Raw genomic sequence first — 15,209 nt, 5'->3', positions numbered from 1 at the left:
ACTAAACCGCCTCCGACCGAACCAAACACCAGCGAGTTGTTTATCGCCATGGAACTATCAACATGGTACTATCAAGATTAGTTTAGATTAGTTAGATTGAACAAGTTCACAAATAAAAATACAATTAAATACTGCTAACTATAGAATTGTATGTGGCACAAACATCGACAAAAGACCAAAGTAAAGTGCAAAGTTCATTCAGCACATCCGCCATGAACGCAACATGAATGAAACCTATTAGATTAGAAGTATTCAAGTAAGACACCTTCCTCCCACCATGGATGACCTCTGCTTTTATTGTAAATATTAAGTACTTTTTGCCTACATTAAACATAAAAATGGGCTGCAAGGTTAGCTAGGAGACCCGAGTTCAAGTCCAACCTCAGCCATCTCTGTGTGGAGTTTGCATGTTCTCCCTCATTTGAATAATAATATCAAATTTATCAGACATCCCAGCCAGTAATATAAATAATACAGAAATATCTGTCAGTCAAATCTGAACATTATGTTTTTGAAGGCAGCAGTTTTTGTATTAGATCATTAGAAAGAAATACACGCCGTTGCCTTTTTGACCTCTAAATATTTCAATATTAAAACGGTTAAGAAATGAATTAAAAGATGTCTGCAGCGGAAAGGCTCCACTCATACATTATGCACAAACGATCCTTGAAAATGGGCCAGCATTTAAACATTTGTTGCACAGAAGGACAAATTGAAAGTTTGCTGTCTCATAAGCAACGTTATAGAAACAATTTGTTAAACGTCAGCTGGCAAGCACTAATGTTCCTAATGAGTCCTCGGGGTCCTCTTCCACAATGGTGCAGTGTTACTGTGGATGTAGGTCAGTGGCTAATAAGTGGCCCTTTGCCGTCAGGTTTGCACAAATGAGCAATTTCTTCATTTTTATTATCTAATGTGTGTGGGTGACCTTTTTCTAATAATGTTGAAAAAGCACATTGTGAAAAGAGCTGGATGCTTTCCTCGGCTCGGCTTGTTTTGGCAGGATGCAGCGCTACACTGGGGGGGGGGGATGTTTGGGATCAGGCTGCAACAGACTGGGAGGGAGAGGTGGGTTGTTGTTGTGTGTGGGCGAGGATTAGGGAGTTACCTCCGTGTTTCCCAGCATTCAGACAGTTGGTCCAGGTTCAACGATGATGTCAATGTAGACTCTTCACGTGTCGACATGACGATCAACAGTAGCCACTTATACATGGACCCAAATATTCCAATTCCATTCAGGTTATTTGCTCAAACGGAAAGAATGTAACCTTTGTATACACCTCATTCCCAAAGAAAAGTGCCTATCCGAATGAATATATAATCGTATTCCCAAGGGTGGAATATTCCTTTCCCCAATCCGATTGAGGTATCTTCAACGGAAACAACGGAAAGTTGTCAGACTGCGTTCTTCTTCCTGGTGTATTTCTTCTTCTGTTGTTTATTGGCGGTTGGCAAGCAGCTTTGGTGTGCATTAGCGCCATCTGTGGAACAGAATCTAAACCAGAGGTAGGGAACCTATGGCTCGGGAGCCAGGTAGGGCTCTTTTGATGACTGTATCTGGCTCTCAAGCATTTCTTACCACAATAAAAATGTATTTTTAAAGTAAACATCACAGAAATTACTGTTAAAAATAATATAAAAAATCAACAACTTTTTTATGCATTTTAATTTGTCCATCTATATTCTGCTGCAATACGGCCGACTATATCCATCTTTCCTGATATTTTCCAGGTCAAACATCAAAACTCGATTATTACTGGGTGATGCGGTAGTCTACCTCGGTCATTGAGATGTCAACATGTAAATATAAACTTTTCTCCTTTAGTCAAATAGTCACCTAGCTAAAGCTGCAGAACCAAGCCTTCTGGCAAAGATGGCCAAAAGAATGAAATACGTCTACGGAGTACGGTGCAAAATTATGCAGCAGCAGAAGTTGTATTAATGGCAACAAGTATTTGATTTATTATTAGACACTGCGCTGCTCACGAAAGTGTGCTGGCCACACCCCATTGGCGTGGGGTAGTGTGCCTGGTCTACGTAATTAGAGCTCATTATATCTAAAACTGTTGGTCTTACATAAAAATGCACACATTTTATTGCATTCAATGTTTAAAAAAATGTACGTATATGGCTCTCACAGATACACATTTTAAAATATCTGGCCTTCATGGCTCTCTTTGCCAAAAAGGTTCCCGACCCCTGATCTAAACCCTTCTATACGCCATTCACTAGTCCACTTTTATTAAAAAAAGAAAATACATATCTATATAAAACATGTGCCGAGCTTAATTATAAAATATTAGCAAGATTGAACTTTATCTTTTCCTGGGTGCGTTCTTTCAGCGAATGCTAAGCTATGACATAACACGCAGCTCCAGACGTTCTTCGATTTAAAAAAACGGAGGCGAGCAATCGGCACTGGACTGCTGCGGAAAGTTTGTTTTTGATTAAAACTAAATTTCAAGAATGGACGAAGGAAAAACTGGCAATACGGAGTTATTCCAACAAGTGAAAGAAAAACTCGAGGAAGTTGGTATCACGTGATACATATACATACGTATGAAGGGGATAAAAGCACGTTTAAGGTTACTTTTACCTCTCATAGAAGATGTGATTGTTACCATAGACACGGTGCGGCGGCAAGATCAGACACACAGACACCTCCTTCGTGTTTTGCCATGAGTTATTTCTTGAATTCAGGAGTGTTTCACACCTTCCTTATCAAAATGCTGGCAACTTTGTTTGGCTCCATTTGCGATTATTTTGCAGCCACGATCAAAAGAAAAGCAGATACTTGATTCATTCCTAACGGTACGTCATTAAAATCACTAATTCAACATTAATCCAAATCCACACTCAAATTTGACCCGAAATCTAAGCCCTAGTTACATAAACTGCTTGGAAGTGCTGCCTCCTCATGTTTAATCCTTCTGTGTGTTTCTTATACGAGCATGTAAGTATGAAATATACCCTAAATCCCAGTTTCATGACTTCTGATCTTACTTCTCCGCCAGTGAGGTCATCCTTGCGAACATCGATGTGGGCCTTGCTGGTACGTGGGAGTGCCTGGTCACTAGTTCCCGTGGCAACAGTTCCCAGCAGATGGACATGGTTGTTCTGGAGACATCTGCGCCATATTGCCCTGCTGATCGAGTCATCAACAACAAGGGGGAGTTCAGGTGAGTCACAGTTCCACTGTTCTGGTGACGGCATGAGGACAGATCTGCACTTGTAGCACACAAAACCTAGTCGTGTTACATTTTAGACACATTTAAAGAACGGCAAAAATGTTAACAAAATTTTTACATTAAATAAAAATGTTTTTATTTAATGTTTTATAATTTTAGTTTTACATGTAGAAAACTATTCAAAAGCATATAAATACATATAAATGCTGACAGTGACTTTTACCTTCATTGAAAACATAATGGGGCAGAATTCCGGTTTCTCTTCCCATGTGTTAGCAAGCTGCTAACAAGGATGTTTTGTGATTAAAACAATGCATTAAGAACACAGTTGTACTCACACAGTGTATTATTATAAAAGATAACAAAAAAGGATACATTTTGTTGTAAATTTTTTGTTAACCAAAAAACATTCTAACCAGGGCGTACACTAACCGAGGTACCACTGTAGTTTAGTTCATTTTAGTACGGCATGGATTTTTAACAAATACTCAAATAACAAATATAAGCATTTTTAGCACACTCTTGATGAAGTACTAACTACATAGCAAATGTTGTTGTAAATTTTTTGTTAACCAAAAAAGATTCTAACCAGGGCGTACACTAACCAAGGTACCACTGTAGTTTAGTTGATTTTAGTACGATATGGATTTAAAAAAAAATACTCAATTAACAAATTTAAGCATTTTTAGCACACTTCTGATGAAGTACTAACTGCATAGCATCATGGTACGCTCAAGCTACAGTGAATCATTACTTTCATGCAAATCGATGGGACGACAGAGTATTAGGGACACATTAAAAAAATGATAAAAAGTTGTACATTTATGAGAAAAAAGTAGTAATATTACCTTTGCCCAAGGCCAAAGGTCACATAAGTCCCCTGTTTTCATTGCTGTCTTAGGCACTTCCTGTTGTTACAGAGTATTAAAATAATTTAATTTAATAAAAAAAATTTGGAGAATAAAGACATAATTTGCGAGAATTTAGGAGTAAAAAAAAAAACTTGTAACTTTATGTTACAGGCAATTAATTGCACATTTTCACCACTTGGTGTTAAAAAATATTAAGTATTGTGAAGGGAGCCACACCAAGGAAGTGGAAGAACTGGATGCAGCTCCAGAGTCGCAGATTTAGACTAGTTGTCAGGCTACCATTGAGGCGAGGAGTGTCGAGTAGGCGTTTCTTCAAGCTACATCTACATACCCCCCCTTCCCCCCATGCTTGGGGTAATTCCAGTAATGATTCCCCATATTAAACATTCACCGGCCAGCGTTGAATCTGAGGTATCAGCCATCAACCAATCCTTACATATCAAACCAATCTTATCCTCCGATCTTATCCACCATTGCAAAGATCTGAAGGTCAGCCCTCTTTTGCTCTGCTAGACTGACAGCTAGCAATCGCGCTAACGGCAAAGCTAATTGGAGTAAAGAGCCAGGCAGCGGACGGTTGTTAGCGCTTATGAGCAGCAGAAACAGCAAAGCTACTGTAACCGAGGACTTTAGTATACCGACTGATGTTATGGAAGGTTCAGTGTAAATAACACAACTGTTTGTTGTATATTTTTTCACGGGTATTGTTCAATGATTTTCAACAAAATAACATTGGAAGGTTATTTAAAAAAACAAAAATGCAGACTAGCCGTCACATCAGGGTTTTTTAGAGATTATTAGCCATAAAATTGTGACCTTTAGATAATATATTACCTTGTGTTCAACATTGAGGCCTAATTGAGTGTCAAATACACACTTTTGCATCTCAGCTCACAAATATGGTGTGTTCAAGGACCACTGAACAATGGGCGATATAACAACATCACCATGAGTGAAGCATAAAGACATAAACATGGACTTTCTAACAGTAGTGTATGTACTGTACGCTGTACATTTCACCTGGAATATCACATATATCACTAATTATTACCCACTGACTCCCTTTCTTCGTAGGCAAAAGAAAAATCTGAATTTGTGGGGTTGCGAATGCTGAATAGTGATTACGTGGGCATCCACTGTATTTCAACGTCTGACATATTTTTAATAGGTTTTGCATATTTACATTGCATTCATTTAAATGTGACGGTGAGTAGAGATTATTCGGGTAGGTTAGGTTTAAGAGTCAGGCTTAAACAAATGACATGCAAAGGGAGCATTCACAGCTTCTGCTTTTATCTTTCTATATGCTGTATAATGCACATTAAACACGGAAGCCATATAGACCATAAATACGTATGGGCGGTAAATGTGTTCATATATTTTAATCATGTTTGGATATACGATATGAAGTCCCATAAGTATGACAGTCTTATGTGGCTACCTTTACTGCACAGCTAAAACCGGATAGGACACATTGCTTTCACTAGTATCCATATATCTATATATATATATATATATATATATATATATATATATATCTATATATATATATATATATATATATACACGCACACCACACATCTCACACATCCCCAGCCCAGCGACTCGCTCTACCTAGGTGTGTGTGTGTGTGTGTGTGTGTGTGTGTGGCTGTCAGCCTATGCACTTCCCAGCTCTCCTCCACTGCACAATCACCCATACTTTGCTTCTCTCGGAGCAGTGGCGTAATGGGCTGGAAAATGAGCCTCTTTTTAGTTTGAGACCAAATTAATGCCATTTATTACCAGGTAGTGCGAGTGTACGCATGGAAAAAAAGAGATGTTAGCACTTCCAGCGGATGACTATTTCCCATAGTGTGACCCTTGCAGTTAGTTTTTATCCATAAGTCGTCTCTGCCAAGTGATGAAGGGAATGCCGACCGACAATTTTTTATTGTTTTTTGTTTAAAAAAAAAAACAATAAATTTTTTGACCCAATTGGAAACCAATTAAATAAAATACACATTTTATCCATGAAACGGTCCCTTTACGGAAAGAATATTCAGTGTTAATGGTAATTTTTATTTACCGTATTTATTGTATTGATATTTGTAATTTTATATAACGTTCTTATTTAAGAATTTGTTAAAAAAAAAAAAAATTCATACATTACACTCCAAGTAGGGCAGACCACACAACGGGACCTCTTCTGAGAAGAGTGATTTGTGATTTCAGTGCCTCCACAAATTTCCTCCTTGAGAATGACCTTTCAAATATTAACAGTTTTAATGTAATATAATTAATTTTACCAGCCATCCCTTTATGTACTTGACAACATATGACATTAAGTGAATGACTTTCGCTATTTCGCTAAGTATTTTTTTTTTCATGGAGATATCCTATAAAGATATTTAATAATAAACAATATACCCAGTGTTATGATCTGGATGACTTTTATAATACTTTTAATCTTCCCTAAAAGCTTTAATTATTCATTTTCTGAATGTAGAATCAGCACATCTTTTTTTACGTATGCAATAACTATTTAGCGGTTTTGTGAAGTGGCTTAGCTTCTAAAAAGACAGGTTATATCTAATTAGGGTAAACTGTAAACAATATATGCAAATGCTATAATTTGCTAACAGGGACAATTTCCTTGCCATCTGTTGTGTCCTGTCAGGAACCTTGCTAGACACTCCCAAATCATAGTTCCTCCATCTGTTCCAGCTGTAGTCTACGCAGCCCAAATATCGTGTTATTTGGTGGTATTGTGATTGCAGGTGGCCAAAGACTCTCGCAGGCATCCTGGCCTTCCTGCCTTGTGCCCCTGCCACCTTTGGCTCTGCTCCTCACCCCTCAGGGAGTGCCCCTCGCTCCTCCGGTCATAGGGAGAAGAAGGCTTGGCGTCGCTGTGACCGTTCCGGACGTTGGGACGCTGAAGACTACACTCAGTGTCCTTATGCCAGCGAACTCACCCGTGTGCTACATGAGCTCACTCAGGTATCAATAGCATATATCAGTTATATCAGTTATATCAGTTTATCGTGGGAATGCTGAGAGAAAATAAAACTCAAATACAAATCTTAAAGGTTTTCAATAAATAAAACTAATAAAATAAAAATCAATTAATAAAAGTTCAGTTTATTTGCGTCTGTCAAACCATAAGGCATAATTAAGCCGTATTCAAAAGGCAAGTCAAAACATGAAGTATCCATTTAACAATAATCAGAATGAAAAAAAAAATCTTTTGACTTTTCTAAAATATCTTCATGAATGAATCATGCTGTTTCATGGTTGAAAAAAGCCTATTATTGTTAAAAAATGTAAATTCAACTTTTTTGTTTCTAAATTCACTGTTTTCACTCTTAAAACTAATTAAAATACAAGCTAAAATGCAAACAATAGGAATAATATTCAGAAGATGCATTCAAAGACTTTAAGATGTTGTGTAAAATGTAATATCATTATTTATTTATGAAATAATATACATTCATAGAGAGCGTGCAAAGAGCAGGAAAGAGGCAATAAACTAGAAAAAAAGGGGCACTGACAGTGTGGGAGAGGGATTTCATGACCAGACGACGTCACTTTGGGCATTATGATCACTTATTAATAGAAATTCACAAAAAAATGACTTGAGAATTTGCTCCAAGAGGTGGTAGAAAAGTTTACCCATTCAAGTGAATGAGCACAGTGAATGCAACAAGTTTGAAAATTTGAAAATGTTCTTTGCCCAATGGCACGCAGCCCCACAGAGTTGACACAAAATTGTACATCTGAAAAGTGCCCGGCATTCCATGTGATGATGTACTTCAACATGTGCTTCATGTTACCACAGATAACCATCAACACCACCAACGCCCAGCCTTTGGGACGGCAGCTGGTGGCCTTCACCAGCAGAGCAGCTCACTTCTCTGATGTCATGGATGTCATCTTTGTCACGCACCTTGTGGAGAGACTGACCAGACTGGTTGAGAAGCGCAAGGAAGTACGTGTGCACATAATATTTGACTTTGTTTTGAATTGTAGACAATATTGTTGGGATGTGAAAGTTAACATGAAGGATTGTTAAAAGATATTTAAAGTTGCAACCTATTTTGCTTTCAGTGATTTCTATTGCCTTCTGTCTTACTCGTACTGTTTATAACCATCAAAATGTACTTGCATTGTTAGATAATAGTCCGTTCTGAGAATGGGTATTTGTTCTCAGATGTCTGGAAGTAGGGTTTTGTCATTTTGTTAAGAAACAATCAAGTGTTGCTAGCTCATACAGAGACAATAGTGTCTTTTTGGAGGCATAAATTGACCAAAGAGACCAAAAATTGATAGACCAAATTGACCAAAAAAATATTCCAACACACTACTTATAATTTTGTGCATTAATTGTGCAGAACTTTAACTCCTGAATTCGCTCTTGAACCATGGCACCATCAGACCTGAATGATGAACGCCGCTTGTTTTAATTTAAGTGAAGTCATCTCATGTCTGCGGCCAAAGGCAGCCAGAGGCCCTGAATCCGACTGAATGTGGCGGGTAGTGCTGAGACTAGCTCTCACTTGTCCAATTACCTCTAACAGGTCATGAGGGAGAGGCTATTATTAGGAGATATTTGAAGTTTTATATCTCCTACGACAAGGCGGCGGAGGCCACCCACATTCATCTAATGAGGAATGGTAAAACGAAGCAACAATGAAAAGTACAGTAAGTAAATAGCAAGCTGCCATCCCAGTGAAGCAATTACTCCCCTTTAGAGCTGCTAATCTAAATTAAATCTCTCTATAATAAATGAAGCCACCGTTGCCTCCCTAACAATTCTGACTCAAGATTATAAATGTGTCTGTTGTCAACCTGATTGATGTGCATGATCTGTCAACCTGTTTTATGTCCTTTCAATGTCATTTAAATACACGTCTGCGTCCGTCTTTGCAGCTCGGGGACTATATTTCAGACATAGCCAGCAACATGATGCTGGTGGAGGAGCATATCCTGTGGATGGCCCAGAATGAAGCAAGAGCGTGCACTCGGATCGTTCAATGTGTGGAGCGCATTGCTGATCTGGCACTGAGCGGAGACAATCAGGCTATTTCCAAGGTATGGGTAAATTATAAAAAACAGTAGCAGTAGCGATTTTGTTTGTACTGCAACTCGGTTTTGACTCGGAGATATTTCTTTCCATTTTATATTTGCCTTTGTTCATAAACAAAGCACTGTGTTTAAGAAGTAGTGATAATCAGCCCTGTCTCTTAACCCTTTGATGCACGAGTGACTGGACCGGGTCCGTACACTCTTCCATAAGTGGGTCAAAAATGACCTATATTAGAATCAATGCCTTTTTATACCAATTTTGCGTTAGGAATAATCACTTGTATTATATTTAGTATTATATTTCGGAGTTGATAAGTTGATAAGAATCAAAGGTTCCTATTGGATTCCATAGAAAATGCATGCAGGTCATTTTTGACCCACTTATGGAAGGTTGGGGTAGTAACACAAAAACAAACATTTCTTAAAATGTATAAAAGTTTAAAATGTGAATGGCATGATATCAAAAACATGTTTTTTGAGGAATACCTGCAATATGAAATGATAAAAATTTTCATTACAAAGATATTTGAAGAAAACAACCTGACCGGGTCATTTTTGACCCACTCATGAAATGTTGGGGTAGTAACACAAAATCAAGAATTTCTTAAAATGTATAAAAGTTAAGTTAAAAATGTGAATGGCATGATATCAAAAACATGTTTTTTGAGGAATATCTGGAATTTGAAATTATAAAAAAATTTTCATTACAAAGATATTTCAAGAAAACAACCTGACCGGGTCATTTTTGACCCACTAATGCATCTAAGGGTTAATGAGGATTCATTGAAGCAAGAGGTGTAGAGGGTCAGTGTGTCCAAGCCGGATTGGATCAGGACCAGAGCCAAGACAGTTTCAGTGTGAGCCCAGCCTCGTTCTTGCCTTTGCAGCCATTTCAGCCATTTCTATGTCTCTTTCAAGGTGTCTGCTAACATCGCTCTGGAGGCCTTTCTCATCCGACCCTCCAACTTTCTGGGCCTGTCATGCACAGCACTCCAACAGCCCCCGTTGTCTGGAACGTCACCGGGTAGCCACCCCCCCAAGGAGAAGGATCCGAGCAGAGAACATGACACCATGGGCGAATCGTTCCTCAACTTTAAATGTGACACCCTCAATCGTGGATCACCAGCCAGTCAGCTCAGCAAGGTAACGCTACTAAATGTTGATGTAATGGTAATGGTAATGGTAATGGTAATGGTAATGGTAATGGTAATGGTAATGGTAATGGTAATGGTAATGGTAATGGTAATGGTAATGGTTTTATTTCATTTGAACATGCATCAGATTACAATTGAGTAATTTTAATTTTAATTTTAATTTTAATTTTAATTTTAATTTTAATTTTAATTTTAATTTTAATTTTAATTTTAATTTTAATTTTAATTTTAATTTTAATTTTAATTTTTTTATTATATGATTGGTACATTGGTACTTTTACAATCAGTAAGTGTTACATTTGTTCACTTCCTGCTTTCCTAATATAGTTTAATTTTTTTTTTTCAATTTTTACATTTTTAAATTTTTTGTCCCGTACCGAAGTACAAGGTGATATGACCATACATTGACATAATGGGTACCATAGTAAGTGTCAATATAGTGATATATATAGCACATCATGACTGGTTCAAGACTCTTCATCCTTGTATTTAGCAAACATCAACTGCTTGTATTGTTTCTTGAATTGGCTCATCGTTGTGCATTGTATGACTTCCTTACTCAATCCATTCCATAGTTTGATTCCACAAACTATGGAAATGCTATGGCTTTTTAACGTAGTCCTAGCATAGAAGTGTTTCAAATGTACTTCTTCCCTGTATTTGCTTTTTTTCTTTTTAGCTGCTCTGCTGCTGTCAAAATTTGGACAGATCTTGGGAAACTCTTGGTCTTTGCGGACATTTCCCATTTAAAGGAATAATATGCAGTGATTTGACCTATAAATCTACATATTAAAATGATTTCATTGCCACCTCTTTGGGCATTTTGTAATGATACTAGTTGACCGGCCCAAACTTCTTGTGTTGCGCTGTGCCACCTGAAGAGGGAAGAACTGAATCAAGTGTCCTGACAAGAGGACATCTTTTGGGTTTTAGCATGCTGCAGATTATCTGGCGATAAATAAGGTTGATCAGGACAGAGCTGTGCAAGTATTGTGATGTGAGAGTGATTGAATACGCTCACCTCTGCTGACTTGGCTTTGTCTACCTTCCACTTTAAATGCGCTCCAGCCTCATGACACCATTGCCGTTACAAATGGCAGCATGTGATATCTATCAGGTGATCCATCCTATTCCCGCGGTATTCCAAAGGACATTGCTTTACAACATTTGAACAATTCTTCTCTACAGCAAGTAGTAGAGTATGCCAAGAGACAATAAGGGGAAATGTGCTTATTCCACTTGTGTAATCTTCTTTGGTAAGACTGTCATGTCTCTGTGCTTTGGCAGCAGCTAAAGTACTTTCCCACGTTTTACCTCGGGGCTGTGTATTGTGCCCATGCAATAGAGTGTGCATGTTTCTACAGGCTTAGACGTCACCCTTGGTCAGAGTAATGCAACGCTTTAGAATTATTCCCAACATTGCCCCTTTAGAATTTCCAGATGGACTATAAATAAGATACACGTGGATAAAGCACTTAAATTGGTCAACACTGAAATATGATCTCCTCGAAGAAGACGACGACAGAGTCAAGTTGCCTGGACACAAATCAATGATTTGGCACTTCTTTCTCAAATTCATGAAGAAGAGAAGTGTCTAAATCTAAAATGGCTTTCACTTTAATAACGGGAAAAGACAAATGGTATTGTTTCCGTCCCGGTTATCTGGTCGGATGCGTATTAGTTCATTTGTCAATAAGACTGCATCAAAACGACGCCTCTTATTCATATGGATCATTATTAAGGATGCACCGTGCACGGTACGGAGTGGTTAGCGCACAGGCCACACAGCTAGGAGATGTCGGTTTGATTCCTTCGGGGGGAGTTTGCATGTTTTTTCTGTGTATTCCAAAAACATGCTAGGTTAATTGGTGACTACAAATTGTCCATAGGTATGAATGTGAGTGTGAATGGTTGTTTGTCTACTATATGTGTCCTGTGATTGGCTTGTGACCAGTCCAGGGTGAACCCCGCCTCTCGCCTGAAGACAGCTGGGATAGGCTCCAGCGATGCTTTTTTTCCCTCATCACTGGTTGTGACTGTGAAACTTTAATGCCAATATTGCTGGGTGTTCCTCCGATGTTGTTGACATTCACTGTCACGGTGATAGCTTTTCCACCAGAAGAGTGGAAGTGTGCCTTATATTGTGGAAAATACATGATTTCCCGGGCAGTTTGAGTGTTTAAATTTTGAATTAATTTGTGTGAGGGTGTTCCACATTTCCACAGAACCACAGAATCAATATGTGGTATACTGTTATGTATATGAAGAGCTTGCAACCAAAAGGCGCTAAATCCACTTTTCACTAAGTTGCATGATTTTCATGAGTTTAATAGACCTCTGTCATGTGTATCCAAATCACATATTTTGGTCTTGAAATCATTTTAAAAAATGTGAAAAAAAGTGATATGAAATTCATGCTTTCAACCAAAAGGCGCTATTTCCATTTCAGATTTCAACCAAAAGGAGCTAAATCCCTTTCTTTATTCTTTATTCTGATTGGCCCAAGTTTCCCATCTATTGATAATCTGACCAATCAGAGAGAAGAATACAATTGGCACTGCACATACAGAAAGCCAGTATCAGTGCGCATCCTGTTTTGTTTATGATAGTTACAGTATGTTATGCAATTCAGGAGAACACAAATTGTGTTTTTACAGTATTCTGTAACATGGAAGTTTTTTTTTACGCCATAAAAGGCATGTCTCTACCTTGACACCTCCAACTTTCATGAGAAACATTATTTTACTTGTACTAAAAAACATACAATGTAAAGAGTTTGTAATGAGATGATTTTTGTCACTGTCACCTTCATGGTGCAGTCAAATATGAGCACGGCTTTTAATAACATTTTTATTAACTTAATAATAATTATTTTGTATTGTATGTTGAGAATGGCTTCTGTGTTGTAATTATTTTATTAGCATAGCACATTAAAGCACCTTACATTCTTTTACAACAATGCCATTGAAGAAGTTAAAGGTGACTTCAAAATTATTTCAGCCAAAAGGCGCTAAATCCATCATTTCAGCCAAAAGGCGCTAAATCCGAAAAAAAAATAAAAATAAAAATAATATATAAAATACATGGTGGGTGCAGGATTTTTATAGCATGCATTTTTATGACCTATATCGATAGCTATTTCATTTGCAATATAGACTTGATGACCAAATAGATTGATATGTGCGTAGTTAAAAATCATTGATTTTCTCGAAATCAGTCAAAATGGATTTAGCGCCTTTTGGTTGCAAGCTCTTCATATCTAATAACACAGCGTTATTTGTCTTACTGACATTTCAGGGTTATTTCTGTTGATTTCTAGAGAAATTCACCATTTCAAAAGTAGGTACGAGATTCAAACTATATGAAGATACGTTTTTTCAGCGGTTCATTGGAGCACAGACACAATAGGACCGAAAGGAAAACGATATATCTCAAATCTCAACCTTTGCAAGTGGATCTAATTGGCACCTGTCTCATTTGTTTCTGCAAATACTACGTGAGTTCAGTGTGCCGAGGCCGACCTGTCATCTGCATGGAACCTTGCCTGAAGCTCATTAGCTGTTGCCCTATTGCTTTAGATAAATTTATTGCACACCTTGAGGAATTTTCACTTGAATAAACAGGCCTTCACCTCAGTTCACAATGCTTCAGGCAAGTTGCAGCTCACTTCTTTCACCTTCTTTAGATTTCATTTTTGCATGCGCTGATACCCATGCAATTGCATTTTCTCCAAATTGCAGACCAAGTTATTCCTGAGGTGGAACAAAGGCATGTGTATTCACAGTCCTTGTAGCAAGAAAAGCTAATGGACCATAAGAGTTTTCCCTATGCCACCGTGTTGTACAATTACTTCTGTTATTACTCATTCAAAAATGCTGCTTTATGAATGACTTCAGTCAGGTGATAGAGACCATTGAGTCAGGAGTAAAAATGTAATGACTAACATAATCTTGCAGTTTTTTTCAGATTTACACTTGTAAATATAAGCTATTAAAGAGGCATGTGTTGTTGTGGTCTATATGTACATGTTGGAATTCATAACCTAAATTTTCTTGGCTGGCCCAGGTATTTGTTTGCAAAGGTTAAATTGGTATAGGACATGCTCCATATCATTTATTTGTTTATTCATCACAAGCTATACAGTAGAAAATCAACAATCTACGCTTAACCTCCCCACCAGTACCTTTGCCGAGTACTTCTCTTTTCCAAGCATCCACGAGCCAGCACTTTTGAAGGAATTATTATTGAACTGTATGTCAGAACAAAAAACTTTTCCTAACATTTCTGGCTTCCAAAGGCTCAGGGAGGTGAGGTCAAAGATTAGATCAATGTGTTCCTTTTCAGCACTGAAGGTTATTCAACTTTGTCAGAACAAAAAACATCTTATTTTCCATAAAAATGTCTGACACCAAATCACCATAAGGTTAAATGTCATAGTGGTCCTTTTTCAGCACTACTAGTTGAGATTTCTTCTCTGCTAGCTTGTGATGGATACGTGATACCACATACGGAAAATGTATCACACATTGTTATAACACATTAAAAGTTAGTGTTTGAAATATATATCAATTACGCAACACTGCAAAACTTAAATAAATACTGTTTACGACTTTGTCAATACAGTTTTTAACAATATTAGAGACCTCTAGACATTGAATAACACCCCTATAGTCACCTTTACACTCATATAGCAGACATAATAAGAGACAATATGCCATATAAGTTAGGAGTTGAGCTTTAGCTCGATGTGCGTTATGGCTATAACAGTAGACCATGTTAGCCATTATTGTGCCGATTTTTAAATAATTCAAACTTGCAATGTTCCAGAAATCTGGTTTTTATGTGTCTCACAGAGCATTACAGTACCTTAGTGACATCTAGTGGCCATTATAGGATGCATCTTTGAATTCATCTCCTGAATGCCTTTGTCAA

The 15,209-nt window shown here is 37.6% G+C and overlaps 1 protein-coding gene across 1 annotated transcript in view; it reads left to right on the top strand.

Moving 5' to 3' along the window:
* adgra1b (adhesion G protein-coupled receptor A1b) overlaps positions 1-15,209 on the top strand; it is a 146,840-nt gene that overhangs the window by 45,747 nt on the left and 85,884 nt on the right. Inside the window, exons 8-12 of the mRNA XM_058055964.2 lie at positions 3,015-3,179; positions 6,819-7,038; positions 7,877-8,026; positions 8,968-9,129; positions 10,042-10,266. Of these exons, the coding sequence (XP_057911947.2) occupies positions 3,015-3,179; positions 6,819-7,038; positions 7,877-8,026; positions 8,968-9,129; positions 10,042-10,266 (922 nt within the window). The remainder of the gene's footprint in view (positions 1-3,014; positions 3,180-6,818; positions 7,039-7,876; positions 8,027-8,967; positions 9,130-10,041; positions 10,267-15,209) is intronic.

Source organism: Doryrhamphus excisus, linkage group LG10, assembly GCF_037039965.1.
Source record: "Doryrhamphus excisus strain RoL-2023G ecotype Guam linkage group LG10, RoL_Dexc_Guam_v1.1, whole genome shotgun sequence".
Taxonomy (NCBI): domain Eukaryota; kingdom Metazoa; phylum Chordata; class Actinopteri; order Syngnathiformes; family Syngnathidae; genus Doryrhamphus; species Doryrhamphus excisus.
Note: the sequence above shows the minus strand (reverse complement) of the source record. Positions and strands in the feature narration are given on the sequence as shown.